Genomic DNA, 17,897 nt, shown 5'->3' with positions numbered 1-17,897 from the left:
GCACTGCGCCTGCGCTGTGTCGTCACCACCTTTGCCCACAACTTGCAGCATCCGCCATTTTGCAGTAATTTAGTAATCCTGCAGCTCCCATTCGTTGTACGGCGCCAGTAAACACGGCTCTTTGAAGGAATATTATTATTACTATTGCAAGCTGAAGAGATATTTTTCCGTGTCTTGCGATGGCTGACCCATCAGCAGATGTGGAGGTGCCGGAGGGTGCAGAAGTGCGCAAACTGTCGGAACTGCGGGTTATAGACCTGAAGGCCGAGCTGAAGAAACGAAACCTGGACACGACGGGCGTGAAGAGCGTGCTATCGGAGCGTCTTAAAAAGGTCTGAATCGTACAGTCCCTTAAACAGCCAGTCGCTGAATAACAATGCTTCAAATGCACAGAAAGGCCTGCATTACAGGAGTTTAGTTTGACGCTCAAACAGCCGCAAAAGTCCGAGCGTACTACGCTACGAGGCCGTTGACCCTAAATGTATGCTAAGTGCTAGCATACGCTTGTACCACATAACTCGCTAATGCCGCTAATTTGCGTGCATTCACCTATTTGACATGGTTTTATTTCAACTGCTGCTTAAATGTACAATCTGTAAAACGTTTTTGCCGTACTCTTGACAAACAGGCAATCGAGGAGGAGGGTGGAAATCCAGACGAGATTATCGTCGCTCCGGAGTTGACCACCAAGAAGGCTAACGTTACACCTAAACGCGCTGCCAGAGGTAAGATTTGCAGCAAGCTCTTAACACGTTTTCCGTTTGTTTCTGTGCCCGAGAGGCTTCTGCAAGCCTGGTGACTCGTAATACGTCATGTCGTTGTATTTCGTGCTTGTGCAGCATCCGTGAATAATTACGGTATTTCGTTATATAACGCTTTCTGTTCGCATCACATAACTGAGCACATTTCGTTGTTAGTCAAATGATGCAAACTTCCTTGCCTTTATAATTCCCACATCTTTATGGACAAATAGTTTTAATACTGTCAATAAAACTTTTAGGCCGTTTTGGGGGTTTAAAAGAAGAGTATAGCAAGAGCAAGGATAACAGAATATGCGTGGGAGAGATTTTGACACCTGTCAAAATCAGGCGAAGACTAAACTAAAGTGTATTTTCTTCAGATACCAAGCAGGAGAACGATGAACCGGAGGATGGCACTATGGAGGAGGATTCCCGCGATGGCCATGTAAGTTTATTGATAGGATTATCTTGCTTTTCCTCCAGTTTGGATGCTACGGCTGATGTATTAAAAACTTCTTTGTCTCATCAGGAGGATAATCAGGAGGATGAACACGAGAACATGCAGGACATGGACATCCTTGACATGAACATTCTGGATGAGACTGAGAATGACAACGGAATACCAGCTGAAGATGACGAGTTTGGAAGCGAGAACTTTTACAGAGAGGACGACACGGGGATGAATGAAGAAAATGACTACAGGGCACTCGAGTCAGAAGAAGACACCAGAGGTCCAGAGGTGAGAGACAATCCTAGAAACATGTCTGCTAAATCTTTGCTTGTAACTCTGTTTTAATGTTAGTTTATTTGAATATATTTTAACAGATGGATGAATTTGAGATGCTGGATAAGGATGAAGATGCAACATTTTCAGCAGCCGATGTGGTGCGTTTACTAACACATTTCTTACACCTGCAGAGCTTGTTAAAACACGATAACGTTTTAACAGACATAATTTTCTGTGTCTCAGGCTCAGGATCCAGAGGCTGACGACACGAAAGAAGAAACAGGTACTGTAAAAAAAATTGGCTCATCATAAGGTTGAGGTGTAGATGTGCAGTGTTAAGCTTGAAAATGCAAACACTTTGTTTAGTTTCAACCAACAAGAGAGACTGGAAGCCCAAAGGGAATTGCTGACTTGGTGTTGAAATTTGTTTAGCCACATATGATCTTTTCTTTCTTCATTTGTAAATATCGGTCGAGTTACCGTGTCTCTTCTCACATGCTCACGTGACTGTGGTTAACAAGTTGATTCACACTGCCAGCAATTCAGTTTCAAGGTGAGGGAGGTTTAAGCTGTTGCAGGTGATTGTAGTGTTTCTAGGTTGCCACGTGAAGGTCAAGGCAAAGAAGATGCATCAAGATTTGTCAACTCTTACGACTTTTTAAAGACGCTGAATCAGAAATCAGCTGGATAAGAAACTGCTGGACTTGAGCTGAAGGTCTGCTCACTACCAATGGACGCTGGAAAAGTCTCAAAGGCTGAAAGAAGATGGAGTTCAGCGAGCCTCCGGTGTACTGCTGATGTTGTGGCTCTCTTCAGCACTCTACTCTTTGTCTGTCTTGGATCAGGTGAAAAGAGTGAAGTGGTTGAGCTTGAGAAATGAGTTTTAGCCCCTTTAGTTGCTCGGTTGTCCCGACAGCCTTTGGGCCCTTTTCCAGTCTCTCTTTAGGGTCATCGTTTTAATACATAGTTCTAAGAGCACAGGCCAGTGGTCATGACGTTCCTAATCCAGGCCTTGCCAGTTCCTCGTTAACCATTGATGTGTTTCAGAAGTGATTAAACTATGTGCCATTCTATTCCTGTTAAATCCGTAGAAAATGACAAAGTAGCCGGGTCTTGTTTATCTGAGCCGCATAACGAAGATCAACACCAGAGCCACGAGACGAGCCCTGAAGAAGACCAAGGAGCCACCGCCGGAGGGGAAGAAAGTGTGTCCGACACAGGTGCCCAGTCCAACGTGACTGCCGCTGGAGATGCGGAGGGCAGCGGGGATGTTGTGGGGACTGATCCCAAAGAGGTTGGGGAGGAACAGAACGCCCCAGAAGAGACACTTGACAGTGAAAACAAAATGTCGCAGGCTGTTAGTGTAAGCAAACAGGGCGGCGAGGGTGAAACTGTTGATTCAGAAACGGGGGCTAAGAAGGTTGAGGAGGATGAGAAGACAGAAGAGAAAGCTGCTGCGGATTCAGCCTCGACACTGAAAGAGTCCTCTTCTGTAGAGGGCGATGATCAGAAAAAGAGGTTTGTTGCTTTCTGTATACTAGAAACCAAAAATGGTTATCTCTGTTGCTTTGGCCCCTTTGTGCTAGCAAAATTTGGATGCTCTTTTGGAGGTAAATCGTTTTGTACATTTGTTTTGTTTTGTTTCCCCCATTTTTCATTCCTTGCACTCACCTGTCCCACTTTATTATCCATTAAAAACCTAACTATTCGGATTGCCAGAGGATATAACTCCTTTTATTCGCCAATAAATCACTGCACTATGGTACATGTTGGGTTGATCGCTGTAGGCAATGAGAGATGCTATATAACAGAAATGCAAACATGTGTGCCAGAAGATCGTGGATGTCCTCGCCAACATCCTCACCGTTGTAGGTTGATGGCTTTTTTTCCCCCTTCTTCTCTAGCTCTGAGGACAAAGATGGCAAGACCGAGTCGAAGGATGAAAAGGGTGAGTGAATCAAGTGGCTTCTTTGTCTTGGCGGTCTTGTTTTCAATGGCTGTGTGCTCATTAATTTTATGTGCACATGTGTAGGTGCTGGAGCTGGGCCCGCAGCAAGCAGCAGCAGGAATCTGTGGGTCAGTGGTCTCTCTTCCACTACCAGAGCGACTGATCTGAAGACGCTTTTCAGCAAATATGGCAAGGTTAGTCGATTGAAAACAGTCTCTCACCAGTGTCGCCACACAGTTACTTTTTGCATGAGCGCAACAGGAAATATTAATGGGCTTTATAAATGTCCTGCAGGTTGTTGGAGCTAAGGTGGTGACCAATGCCAAGAGTCCCGGGGCTCGCTGCTACGGGTTTGTCACCATGTCATCCACAGAGGAAGCAACCAAGTGTATCAGCCACCTTCACAGGACTGAGCTGCATGGCAGGATGATCTCTGTGGAGCGGGTGAGTGTGGGGAGAAGGACGGCTGATTTTAGTATTTATTCTTCTGTAACTAACATTTCATCTGACAGTCTGATCATCTGGAAGCAGCAGTCTATTTTCTGTTTAGATGTATTGCAATGCCTAAAACTTTGTTAGACTGATGGATATAATCAGACTAAAGTGTTGGCTCTAAATAAAAAAACATGCAGTAAGTATAATAGTTAGAAATGGCAAAGATTAGAAATGATCTGAAGTAATTAGAAAGCTATAGAGAAGGCAGTAGTATTTTTCTTTAAACACACTGATGTTGAGCTTGGTCTTGTGAATAAACATGTTCCCGTTTAAACATTGCAGGCTAAAAATGAACCTGCAGGGAAGAAGCCAGCTGACAAGAACGACCCCAAGAGGTCCAGCAGTGACAGGAGACACTCCACTGACTCCAAGTAAGACTGCCAGACTGTTGACTTATGTTTGAGTAATATCGCTAAAAGTGCCTCTTCTTCTGGGAAAGTTTGGCCCAGTGAGCTTTTAAATATCACCGGTGTATTTATATTTTTAGCATGCCATGTGTCTGGGTAGTTTGTCAGACATTTAACCCTTTGTATAAACCAAGATAAGGATCAGATTAACTGTTCAATGATTTCTGACAATATGGATGTTTCTGCAGGTCTGATGGAAAGGATGAGAAGTCTGAGGGAGAAGGAAAAGATGGCAAAGGTGTGAGATGTGTTAGAATTTCCACCTGGACATGATTTAAAAAAAAAACAAAAAAAACCCTTTATTACATACTTGACATTAATAATTGTTTGTTTGGCAGGACGAAATGAGAGGACTGTAGTTATGGACAAGTCCAAGGGAGAGCCTGTTATCAGTGTCAAAACCAAAAGCAAAAGCAAGGAGAGGGTAAGTAATGATTAATGACCCTGTTACTGCCATCTCCCTCTTAATCAGTGTTGTTTTGTTGATGCATGAAGTGGTTAGATCATGCCCGACTTTACGATCTTCTGCTCTTTCTTCAGAGCACCAAGAGTCGGGACCGAACTTCTTCGAGTAAGGAGAGGAAAGACATCTTGTCATTTGACCAGATTAAGGAGCAGAGGGAGAGAGAGAGACAAAGGCAGAGGGAGAGGGAGATCAGAGAGGTCGAGAGACGCAGATTCACGTAAGGATCATGAATACAGAAACAATACTTAGCCCATCATGGAGCTTAACAATACAGAATGTATTCATAAAGACACTTATATAGATTAGCAGTTAGCTGAGGTTTTGATCGGATAATGAATAACAGCTGATCTTTGCTGTTTTCATTCAGTGACCGCAATCGGGAATTCCGACCTGACCGAGAGCGCGAACGCATCCGTCTCTTTCGGGAGAGGGAGGAGCGAAACCACTTGATGAGGAAGAGACACTGGTTGGAGGTATCGTCACATGACTCATCTCTGCCTCCAAATATGCGTCCTTTGGTACAACTCTCAATCCGATGCACTCTGCACATAATCACTACATTTGCTTTCATTCCTCCCATATAAACACTTCTCACCTTTAATCCCTGTTAGTTCTAAAGATGTATGAATTAACTGTAATCAAATGATTTCATTTGCAGGCTGAGAAGCAGCGCCTCGACGCAGATCGCATGGAGCGTCAGTTCCTGGAGCGTGAAAGGCTACGCATTGAGTACGAAAGGCGGCGAGAGCAGGAAAGGATCCTCAGAGAGCGCGAGGAGCTGAGACGGCAGCAGGAGCAGCTGCGCTATGAACAGGAGCGACGCCCCATTAAGAGGCCTTACGACATGGACGGCAGGTACAGTGACATAGTGTGGTGACACTGATGCATGCTGCGTTTATCTGCTGCATCCAGCTCTGCTCACTGGTCCATCCTTGTGGTTGTTGTGGTTCTTTTTAGGAAAGATGACTGGCCTGATAAGCGTATGGCCATGGATGACCGTTACGGCCGCTCAGACTTTGGTCGCTATCAGGACTTTGATCACAGAGAAAGGGGACGTTACCAAGACGACATGATGATGGACAGGCGGGACAACACCCGTAATATGGGTGCTGACAGAGATGGTCAGGTAATAACCTGCATCCTCCTCCCAGATCTTATTCTGTTAGAAAAAGAAACACAGTGAGTTAAAAAAACACAAATATTTATTGTTGGCACCACCCTGACTCCTAAATTCTGCATGTTGAAGTCTAGATGTGGAACATGCACACCGGCAAAGCCGCTTAAGTTAAATAAAACACTGTTGAGCTGAGCACTGCGGCTTCACTGGCTTGGCGTGTGGATGTCAAACACGAGTGCTCTTTAAAGTGAGCTCCCACAGTATTGATATGTTGTTGTGGTTCAGAGCTTTAACTAACAGCAAAAGCCACTAAACGCTGAACATTTAGTGTGTAGAATATGTAGCGTCTGCATGTGAGATGTGAGAATATGAAAATTTCAGCTGTCTTGTGTCCTTTTGCAGCACTTCTCAGAAAGACACGGCAGAGACGGAAGAGACTCCTGGGGTGGAGGCTATGACAAGCGCATGAATCCCAGGTGAATATCACTCTATGCTGGCTTCTTTTCAAGCGCAATAAGCAACTTTTATAGTCCACTAATGCAGTTTCCCTTTTTTTTATTAGGGAGGGCGGTCGTGACTGGGATTCTAACCGTAAGATGGATGGAGACAGACCCTGGCAAGGTAGGTCAACCTGCGCTTTAAGGTATTAGCTACAAAAAGTAGCTAAAAGCACTGCTATCTTAACTTGGATCTTTTTTCTTTTTTTTTAAATTCCAGGTCGGGATGGAGCCATCCCAGGCCAGAGCCACATGGCACGGGGAGGAATGGCTGGGTGAGTAGCTTCTGGATTCAGTCTTGTTTTGTTTGCAGCTAGCCTCGCTCGTTTCACAACAGAGCTGATGTCCGTGCGTCTTTGATTTCAGAGGCCGTGGCGGCTACATGAACACGGGAACATCTCAGTCTCTCTCCGGAGCGCTTAACAGACAGAACCAGCTGATGCAGGGCAGCGGGCTGCAGGGCGGAGCCTTCGGTCGTCGTTACTGATGCCTGTCTGGAGACGGTTGTGTAATGATGTGGTTATGTTGTTTTTGTAAAAAAAAAAAAAGAAAAGAAAAAATAATTTTTTAAAATCAGGATTATTTTTTTTCCGTTTTTGGCACAATTCCCATCCATTTTTGATGGAAGTGTGTTTATCCTTTTGTGATACAGTGATAGTGTATTTATCATACAGCCCTACCTTGTTTGTACATCACAGCTGTTATGCATTTGCAAGTTGGCGTGAGTGCGTGCGTGTGTGCGTGTAAAATAAATTCAGATGTTTATTAAACCCTTTTCAGACATGTGATATGTAATATTGCTGGCTTCAATAATACATGGATGTTTCTAGGTTTGACCTAGACAGATTTCCACATTTTTTTTTTATTTTTTGTCTTTTAAGGAAGCGTGATCAGGATGCTGATATGTTGATGCTGTCAGTTTAATGAAGAAGAGCACATGTCTGAAAGAGGCTTTAGACGCCTGAGTTCATGGACCTAACCTCACAAGCCTCCTTTCTGTATCCAAGTCCCTTAGAAGTTTTTGTTTTATTCTTGTTGTTTTTTTGTTTTTGATGAAACTTTATTGAAAATAATTTGAGAGTTTCAGGTTCTCGTCATTTTTAAAAAGATGCTCGGTGAAAGTTTGTTGCAGATGAAAGCGTTTTAAAATTAAATGTCACACTTTGATTCTTCTTGCTTGTAACGTTTTTGTTTTTCCAGCTTTCCTTTTAGACTTGTGATAAATTCTAGAATTAAATGTGTGGTCGTGATTCAAATGTCTTTCTAGTTTTGTGCATGTTTTTAAAACATTTTATGGGCCGCTCGGTGGCACCGAAGCTTAGGGTATAAAACTGCACACGCACAATGCACATGCGCATTATTTTTGTCAGATTTTTAAAGGTATTGTGGCATCAGTGGTACTCGCTTATTTAGCTTTTGCAAATAAAATTGCACCAACAGTTACTGGACATGGCAGTGAAAATGTCCTGTCCTAGTTTATGAAACAGTCCTTGTGGCTCTCAGAAATGAAGCGGTATGAGGCCTGATTATTATTAAAGAAGTTTATGAATGGAAAATTAATACAGATACGTGATCAGAAAAATTATGTCATAAAACAAAGCAGTACAAGCTCTGACGCCTGGCTAAAATGTGCATTTCCCAACTTGTTGGATGAAACCTGTCGACCTGAGCAATCAGAAGTTTTCAGAGCAGCATTGTACACTTTTTTGCAATCATTTTAGCAACCACCAACTAGGAGGACACTATCTGGTCTCTAGGTCTGAGTGACTGGGGTCCTTCACCACCAAACAGAACAGTTTTACTGTTGAAATTCATTCTTTTTACAGGAGGAAATACAAGTTTTGGGCTTTTTTATTACTGACTGGATTCATCCATATAACCTAAATGAATAGTGGTATAAATCCTAAACTATCACAAGTGTATAGTCAGATCTAGTGTTGCATTCTGTATGTTTGCACTCCAGCCAGGCTCTCTGCAGACATTGCAGTAAGTTCAGTAAACATTTATATGTTGCGTCGTCTTTGCAGATCTGCACTTTTTTTAAACATTAATTTGTGATTACACAGGTGACTAAATACAGGGGTGATGGGAGTTTCTGGAGCGCAAAATAAAAACAAGGACTTTGCATATTCAGTTTGAAATGTTAAGTACTCACAAGCTGTTTAAAGTAATAATATAAAGCTGTAAACTAAGAGTATATGACTTGTTTTGGAGCTTGTTCACTTTAAAAGAACTAACGCGCTGGGATGACCTTAAACACCAGTATGTATCATACTATATGACACATGATCTGCTGAGTCTTGATGGAGTGAAGTAAAAGTTAAAATACAGGAACTCAATTTTAGGAATAAAGAACTAACGTAGATAAGTTATGAGTAGCTTTATTTTGTTGTAATGTAAAACAAAAAGAAAAAAAGGAAGGAGCTATATGTGGAGCTGTGACATCTGTGTGTGCTCATCTCTGTGGGTGTTATGAACAGAGGTCAAAATGATGTCTCACAGTGATATATAATCCTTTCCTGTTGTATGTTTGCAAACCCTTTAACATGTCGATATTTCTGGACTAGCAAAAAGATAAAAACAAATTGGAGAAAAATATAAGGTCATTCACTTATTGATGTAAATATAACAATGTTAAATATGAGTCCTAGGATCCTGTTGTTAAGTGTTAAGGGTGACACATACAGTGATTCAGAAAAGTAAAAGAAAGAAAGAAAAGATGCTGATCTACTGGGATTTTCCCACTACAATCATCTCAGAGAATGGTCTGAAAAAGAGAAAATATCCAGTGAGCGTAGTTCTCTGGGGGAAAGTTGACCTCTTGATACCAGGGGTCACGGGAGAATTGCCAGACTGCTTAAGCTGATAGGAAAGGCCACAAGGTATGCAGAAGAGTATCTCTGAACACATAACACATTGAACCTCGAAGTAGAAGAAGACAACACTGGGTGCCACTCCTGTCAGCTAAGAACCGGAAACTGAGGCCACAATTTGGGTTTGCCAAAATTAAAATGTTGCCCTGTCTGATAAGACTCAGCTTGTGCTGAGTTTGAATGGCATTTTGAATGGTAGGCTCAGAATCTAATGTAAACAACACGAAAGCATGGATGCCACAGCCTACCCATCCATCCATCCATCCATCCATCCATCCATCCATCCATCCTCTCGCTTCCGCTTATCCTTTTTCAGGGTCGCGGGGGGCACTGGAGCCTATCCCAGCTGTCTTCAGACGAGAGGTAGGGTACACCATGGAGAGGTCGCCAGTCTGTCGCAGGGCTCACAACCTACCCAAGTATTGCTATTCATTATGTTCATCCCTTTACAACCACATAAAGTGTACCCATCGTCTGATGGCTGCTTCAAGCAACAAAACACGTCATACCATGAAGCTCAAATCATCTCAAGCTGATTTCTTGGTTCACTGTACTCAAACAGCCTCCAAAGTCACCAGATCTCAACCCACTAGAGCACCTTGGGGGTGCAGTGGAATGAGTACTTCATATCACGGCTGTGCAGCCAACAAATCTGTAGCAACTGTGTGACATTAGCATCTCAATATGAATCAGAATCTCTTGGGAAGGTCTCAGGAACTTATTGGATCTGTAAATATGACAGTTAACAAGCCACAAAGTGGGTCCAACACAGTATTAGTGATGTGTACCGAATAAAGGGACCATTCACAGTAAGCCTAGATATCTTACTCTTAAAATGCAGAAACTATATTAGAATTAGCAAGTAAACTTGGGGAAAAAAATAATTGAGGGCTACTTCTTAACTACAATGTCATTAAGACTATTTCAATCGTAAACCCCCCCCCCCAAATCTTCCAGATTTTCCTCTTTCTTTTCCTTTTTGTCCACTAGAGGGCATCCTATAGTCGTAAATAGAAACAGACTGGTAATATCTAGCTTTATGTTAGATTGTTATGCGTGGCAGTGATTGCAAGTGTAAAAATTAATAGTATATTTTTTAAAAAAAAATGTTTAATTTATGTTCTATGTGCAAAAGCAAAACAAACAAACAAGCAAACAAAAAAACCCCAAATGACAGGAGTATGAAAAAAAAGGACAGACGACTGGGGCACAGAGGTTGTGTGAGCGAGGTTAAAATCAGGACATACATAACGGCTCTCTGACACCCTGACTGGCCACTCCTCAAGAACAAACAGTCCACCAGATGTTGAATGTCCCGCTTAAATCAACATCACAGACTGCTGAGAGGTGGAAAACAACGTGAGAGCCTGGACGTAGCTGCAGACACCTCACAGACACAAGGCAGAAATATGGTTTGCAAGCACCCGTGCACACACACAGAGGTCACTACACGAGGAATGCACTCAGACACCCACCACTGATGCTCAACATCGACCCCCATGCTGTGAAACATCGTTTACCCAGATTCTTGGCCTTTGGAAAATTACATTCTTTTCTAATGTCTGGGCTGTCCTGCGTGTCTCTGTGGCGTCTCGCTTTTGTATTTCTTTCAAATTAAACGCCAAATCTATTTTTCAGAAATAGACAGTTCATAGCAGGTGGCTACAAAAACTCACATTTTTTAGAGAATCATCGACAGAAATAAACTCAAACAGAAACAAGCTGCCTTTCATCTGTTTCTGATGATTTTTATCTATTAAGTTTTATCTTTCGTCTATCTGAAAATTGTAGTGTTGATTTAGCGGAGAGAGTTTTAAAGTTTAAAGGGATTAAAAACAAGTTTACTTTTTTTATTTTTTTAAACAGAAGGTCGGGCTAGTTGAATGCAACGTGTGTTGCTTACATCTTCAGAGAGGCTCTATGAGCTTCGGAGCTGAAGACTGATTGATGTGTATAATGTTTGGGTCTTGATCTTTACTCTGCATCTTTGATTTTACAGACACGGTTGTCTCTCCTTTCTTGATCATACAGTTTCTTTGCACAAAGACAGCTTTTTTGTGTAAGTGTGCCTCATCAGAAGATTTTAAATCAATCAAAATGTGACTGAAGGGCAGACTTTCAGCTTTTTTTAGCTGTCATGCCCAGATGTGTCCTGTACCCTTGGTACTCCATTACAAATGATACAGATAAAATATTTGGAGCGAATTCCACTTGTATTTGGTGACTACTGTTATAACAAAGATAGTAAAAACTTTAGGGAGGGTTGAATCTACAAGCTGGTACCTTCCTAAAAACAATGGATCGATACCAAAATGCCTGAAAGACCACAGAAGACAAAAAATGCATGATGACAGAATTATTTCAGTGGTTAAGAAAAATAATTTCACTCGTCTCTCGAGGAGACACGTGCATCACATTCTGCAATCTTAATGAATGCAAACCACTGAGTACCCTCAATAACAGCAAGTTCAGACTAGACTTAGCCAGAAAACACCTAAAACAACCTGCACAGTTCTGAAAACAATTTTTTGGTGAGATGGAATGAAGATTAACTTGAACCAAAATGATGGTAAGAGAAAAGACCTTATGACATGAAGAATACCACATCATCTGTCAAACATGATAGATTCACTCTTATAGCACGTTAGTCTGCCAGTGGAACGGAGCCACTAGTGTTTATTGGTGATGTGGCTGCTGATAGAAGTATCGGGATGAACTGCTGAGGTGTACAGGGCTATAGTCTGCTCAGATTCAGCCAAATGCTGCAAAACTGTCTGGTCAGTGCGTCACACTGCAATCCAAGAGTGTCTCAAAAAACAAAATGTGATGTTCTTTAATAACCAAGTGTTTCACCTGATCTCAGGTAGAGCAGCTTTTCAGATACTGAATGTAAATGCAGTGAAAGCCTAGCAGAACATCTCAAAGGAGGAAACGCAGAATTTGGTGATGTCCGTGGTTTCTAGACTTCAGGTCGTTAGTGAATGCAAAGGGTTTTAAAATCCTGATGATGTTATGAGCCTCTAAAAATGGGAGACTTTGCATAAAACGGCTTTAATTCCTAAACCGAAATACTTTTGATAAACCCTTTGAATTAAAACTTGATTTAAAATCCACTGTGCAGACAGAAATAAGCGTCATTGTTCAAAAACCAATGGATCTCATTGTACGCTGGAGAGAGACAAACCCACAAGAGAGAAAAACACTGTGGAATTCACATCACATTACACGGCAGGTTTGCAGTGAGCTCATATGCAGCGTTTGCTGTGATAGATTCTTGACTCTGAAGTGTTACATGTGTGATAATACGATGGGAGGGGTTGTAATGTAATGCAATGCTCTCCTATATGTTGGTCTGAAAGGCCAGACCCAAGATCATCACAGGGAGATCCACTGGAAGCTTCTTTGTACATTTGAGGGAAAACAAAGCTGAGAAAACATCCTTGTTATGTTTTAACAAACGTAAGACTCGAAAACAAGAGAGTAAGCTGGAAAGTTAGACGATTAGACTTCCTCTCTACTTAAAGTTTAAAATGTTCTTTTGGATGTTGAATCTTATTTACGGCTCAGTCAGATGATTCTGAACCTTGACTTGGTTGCCACTATGCCATTAGTTTGTGTCTCCTCTCTCATAGTTTTTGCTTTGTCCTGGTTGTTTTTTCTTTATGTTTTTCTTTCATCACTTTTCTTTGTCCTATTCTGATGACCGCCTTCCTACAAGATGCTGGTGCTTTATGAATAAAACCGATTAAAACCAAAATAAAGTACCTGATACTATGAAGGACACATGGTATCAAAGCTTGATCAGAGATCTTTAAATAAGGACCGAAATCACTGCAGAAGAACCAGTTGTGTTATTTCATTGCTTTCTTTTACCTGCCAAACCCGGTGCCTTGTTTTATTCACAGTGCAAGTACAGCCCTGATTTTAATCCAATATTCAGATTTTAGTAGCATTTGTAGCCTTGAGCTGTTTGCACAGATGAGGTGGAAATGGTGGCTCACTTCTTTCTAACTCAGCACCTTCAGAATGCAAATCCTCATCCTCTGCGTGAGGTCAGCTCTGCATGATGTTGAAACAACATAAAAATCGCACATACACAGACATGCAGTGAAGCAAATTATGTCTCCTGGCTCCCAAACTCTGAAACTCTGTAACCACATTTAGAAGAAACCAAGTGAAGACCTAACCCTGATTTGTTCCCTGATGAAGCTGCAGAAGAGGAACACCGTGAAGAAAATCAGCCAATGATAACAGCCCAGTAGATCAGGTGATTAAATGCTTTGAGAGAAAAAAAAACCCCTTTAAACTTAGTTGATATAAATTTCAACACAACACAATGAGAAGTCTGAAGACCAACAACTATATGCCTGTTTGTTCATGCAGCCTTATCTCACCTCTGCCTCCCAGACGGTGGTATCCTCTGGAGGAGATGAAATCCAATAATTATGAAACATATTCTCCCTCCTGAGTTGGGACATCTGCGACTTGAGAAACCTCAGTCAGACCAGGCTGTACTCACAGCTCCTCACATGTCCTTTAAACCCAGTGAACAGCAGCACGACCAGCTGTCGTCATAGATGAAACACACGTCCCATTCAGGATTCTCATCTGCTGCATTCCACTCATATAATACGGATAAACCACCCACAGGTGCAAAATTAAGAAATCCATACGCATGGAATTGGGCCTTTTAGTGAGCGCGCAGCAGTGCACATGTGCATCTGCATCATGTGCATACATTCATGACTAAAATGTAGGCTTCAGATGTTTATCAGCTGCAGATGTAGAGTTTGCAAGCCTAAAGTATGATCATCACTGTGGTTGTTCACTTTACTGGTCATGCACAGATCTCTAAGATCTACCATACTTTGGAAATTATTAACAGTTACTCTTTGGTGATTTGTTAATATAAGAATAAGCCAATGGCTCACTCAGAGAGAATGACTCTATCACTTCCTAATAAGCATTAATTGAGAGGTTATTGAGGCCTAGGTGTTTTAAAATATGCTTTCTTTTGGAATCAGGCATTCATTAACGTTTTATGACTAAAAAAGAGAAAAAATGTGACTAATATCAGTAAGTAACAAGTTAGTGGAGTGGTATGTTTACCTTAAATATAAATCAGTAAAGCTAAAAGAAAAAGTTGATGTTTCTGGTTTACTGCTGATACTTTTGCTCCACCATTGCAGGACTTCACCGTCACTGGGTTTGATCGAGCAAAAAACTCTCTGCAAATGAAAAAAAAGGTTACACCGGGACAAAAAATGTCTGTCTGTTTGTGAACGATATATTCTTTAAAATAAGCATTAGTACCATTTAGGCAGAACCTGCTTGCACAGAAATGGTAGATTCATTTTATCAATGGTGGTTCACCTGCTAGGTGTTAGGAGACCTGGGTCGTCGACCCAGAGTTTTGAGTTTTCATTATTATTGAACTTTTTGTTTCTAGTCTTTTGGTTTCTTTGTTGGAGTTCTGCCTCCTGGTTTCTGTCTGTGTTTCATAGTTGCTCTGTCTCCCCTGTCTGCTGTGTCCCCTTGTCAAGTCCGCATCTCTGTGTTATGTTTCCTGTTTTACTTTGAAAGTCTGTGTCTCATGTTAATGTATCTGGTTTTGCTTCCCTTGTCTCGTTAGCCCTGATTTGCCCCAGCTGTGTTTCCCTCCTGTCTCCCATTCCCTGATTGCTCCCTCGGTGTATTTAAGCCCTGTGTTTTGTTTTGTCTGTGTCGTGATTGCCATCATCCTACACTGTGTGTTCGGTCCACCTGTCTGCCAGTTAGTTATCTGTATTCTCAGTTTGTTTGTTCTGCCTTGCCATCCAGCAATAAAGCTGAGTTTGAGTTTACATTTGCCTCCGAGTGTCTGCACTTTGGGTCCTCCATACCACCACTCCTGCCTGCACACAGCCTTCACATGACACTAGGAAGTGGACTAGCTTCAGAAAAAAGGCACGCACACATATACACCACACAAAAAATGTTTATCCTATGCAATGACCATGCGCTTATACATGTAGCCAACCACCCACATTTCACACATCAAGCAGTTTTCCTCATTAAACTGCCAGCACGAGTGCTCGATGCAGCCTTTTCATGTCACCCTTCCACAGAAGAATAAAAAACAGCCTTCCTCACATAAACAATTCTCTCCCTCGACTCTTTCTGTGGCTCTTTCATGACCTTAATGGGTCGTTAGTGAGAGACTCGTAAAAGGCTTGACTCCTACTGAGAGGGCTTTCTTACTTTTCAGTGCTGCACAGCAAATCTGGCTTTTCTAATGGATTTCTGAAAGGGCAATTACGGTTCAAATGAACTGTGGTATTAACCGAATACCGCTTCCTCCTGTGTTTTAAAGTTTTAAAGTACACTGTAAATAAAACTGGTGGCATTGTTGAGACTGTAGGTGTTTCAATCTCCTGTTGTGTCTAAAAAGATATGGCAATGAAAGCGAGCGGAAACAATTGGATAAGAGGAGAACATGATGCGAAGATGCACTGAAAACAATTAGAGGATGGCCTTGGGCTTATTTGAAATGTGCTCTGCATCCAGGAAGGAAGTTTAACATCAAATATTCACTCACACTGTGGCACATAGGCATGAGCATCTGCTCTCGACCCTTTGACAGATGAGAGCTGGACAATAAAAGGGAAAACACATGCAGTTTGCTGTTAGGGAAACACCGGAGCAGCCATATACTGTACACACATAGTGTAACCTCTCTGAAACACAGGACCCCCCACAAATTTCCTCACCAAGAATGAAACCACATCCGTGTTTTTTCCTAGAATCTGCCTTCTCAGTGAGTCATCAAAGTGATCGTTTATACTCGGGCTTAATACAGGGTCTGTTCGTGTGAGACTGCTGGTTAAACATATGTTTATGAGGTTTATGCTTTACTTCTACTGACTTTAAAATCTGTGACATGCTGTATGTTGGTATAATAAAGGCTTGAGCTGTATGTGTAAATACACCTGCAGAGCGGCGGTGTTTCTACAGCGCTCTTTTAAACCCTGTAAACACATGTAAATACTGCGGGAAGGAAAACAAGACAAATAAGGCAACTAATGATAATTTAAATATTTGCAATTAGTCCTGAAACACCACACAGAGCCCAGGCATGACTTGTGGATTAAGTACTGCAGTTTCTACACTCTTGTGTACTTTCAAATGCTACAGCCTGCATAATCTTTCAGATGTGCAAACAGAGCCAGCTGAGGAATGTGAAACAAATGTGCAGCCGTTAGATCTGCAAGGCTTCAGATGAAAAAGCAGCAAGAGCAAAGTGAAGAAATTCTTCACCGGCATGAAATCTATATTCTCTCAGCAGTGATCTTTTAATTTCCTCAGCAGTCAAAACCAGACTAATTGGAGGTTAGAGAGGCTGATGATCTGTATACAAACTAAAAAAACACTGGTAATCTGTTTCCTCTGCTTTTTAGAAGTAATTATCATTGACTTTTTGTTCTCCTCCCGCTCTCTCTGTCCATCTACAGCACTTCCTCTTCTGACTTTTATCAATCTCCAAACTGCGAAAAATAAAATCTTGTTTCCACGATCTTAAATATCATTTCACTGAGGTTTGTTCTGGATTATCTCATCTAGGATGCTTATTTCTTCTGGCCCTGTCGTTTATCTGCATGTGTCTCCCCTTGGGGTGAGGTACTGTAACCACACTAGAAGCAGAGATCGAGGCTGATGAAAGGCTGAGGGATAGGCGTCGCTCTTCTGTCTAACCACTGGGTTGGGCTTGTTGGTCAGGCCATAAGCATCACCTTCCTGGCATTCACTGACACACGCGAGCTTTCACACACATACACAAACAAAAGGATTATATTTAGATAAAGAAAAACAGAGCAGGGGTGATTTATTTTTTATTCCTTGTAAACACATGTGCAGAGGAAGGGATAGTGGATATATTGGACAAAGGATGGTAAAAATTGAGCTGCCAGGCAGGAAGCAAAGAGGAAGGCGATCACAGAGAAGGTACGGGGATGTAGTGAGAGACGACACGCAGATGGTTGGTGTGACAGAGGCGAGTGAGATGAAGGCAGAAGATCTGCTGTGGCGACCCCTAAAGGGAGCAACCGATGAAAAAGCAGAAGAAGAAGAAATCTATTAACGGATGAAATTCATGAACACACTGAGCACAAAGTTTCTCACTTTCTTTGCAACATTTTCATGGCAGCGAAAAGTACTAATTTTAAAAGGCTATTGTGTTTTTATTTATCTACAATGATTTTTTACACTTATTAAACTTTTTTTTCCCATTTAGACTGAAGTAAAGATATTTCTGCTGTCAGTGGAGCAGATTTGGTGTCTTTGTGGTCCACTTTACCCATTTACTGGCTTTTATTCTCGCTTATTCTCTTTTATTTGATGAGATATTGTGTCAGAGATTCACAGAGAGGAAGGTTTATTAGTTAAAATTTAATTTGTTTATACTCGTTTAGAAGAACAATGTTTTTTGTCAATTAAACAACTTAGTGTTGAGGAAAAGGTGTGCAGAATGTGCACAATCCTTTTCAGTCTCCACATATTTTAATCTTTCACATCAAACATAGATAAACTTTGCTTACAACAGAGAACACACTATATAATTACACTGTAGGTAATCTAGGTTAAAAGTCAGC

At 41.6% G+C, this 17,897-nt stretch overlaps 1 protein-coding gene across 2 annotated transcripts; it reads left to right on the top strand.

The window, feature by feature from the left end:
• Positions 1-42: 42 nt before the first annotated feature.
• Positions 43-7,653, top strand: safb (scaffold attachment factor B). 2 transcript variants are annotated; one of them, XM_005479027.4, is made up of 21 exons: positions 43-332; positions 629-725; positions 1,121-1,185; positions 1,270-1,479; positions 1,566-1,625; positions 1,711-1,750; positions 2,559-2,985; positions 3,372-3,415; positions 3,500-3,609; positions 3,710-3,859; positions 4,193-4,281; positions 4,506-4,555; positions 4,656-4,741; positions 4,858-5,000; positions 5,151-5,256; positions 5,442-5,638; positions 5,741-5,909; positions 6,303-6,376; positions 6,463-6,521; positions 6,618-6,672; positions 6,764-7,653. In XM_005479027.4, exons 1-21 carry the CDS (start codon positions 180-182, stop codon positions 6,882-6,884), a joined length of 2,505 nt encoding a protein of 834 aa, XP_005479084.1. In that variant the 5' UTR covers positions 43-179; the 3' UTR covers positions 6,885-7,653. The 2 variants fall into 2 exon arrangements, with proteins under 2 accessions (XP_005479084.1, XP_013123391.1); XM_013267937.3 differs by having other exon boundaries at positions 5,151-5,301.
• Positions 7,654-17,897: the final 10,244 nt, after the last annotated feature.

Source organism: Oreochromis niloticus, linkage group LG23, assembly GCF_001858045.2.
Source record: "Oreochromis niloticus isolate F11D_XX linkage group LG23, O_niloticus_UMD_NMBU, whole genome shotgun sequence".
In the NCBI taxonomy this organism is placed as follows: domain Eukaryota; kingdom Metazoa; phylum Chordata; class Actinopteri; order Cichliformes; family Cichlidae; genus Oreochromis; species Oreochromis niloticus.
Note: the sequence above shows the minus strand (reverse complement) of the source record. Positions and strands in the feature narration are given on the sequence as shown.

Bases quoted from the DNA above. Each gene is read 5' to 3' on its own strand.
- safb (XM_013267937.3), top strand. From the start codon at position 180: ATGGCTGACCCATCAGCAGATGTGGAGGTGCCGGAGGGTGCAGAAGTG. The intron at 4,556-4,655 runs GTGTGAGATGTG...TTTGTTTGGCAG, and splicing joins AGAAGGAAAAGATGGCAAAG to GACGAAATGAGAGGACTGTA. The intron at 5,302-5,441 runs GTACAACTCTCA...TTTCATTTGCAG, and splicing joins CTCCAAATATGCGTCCTTTG to GCTGAGAAGCAGCGCCTCGA.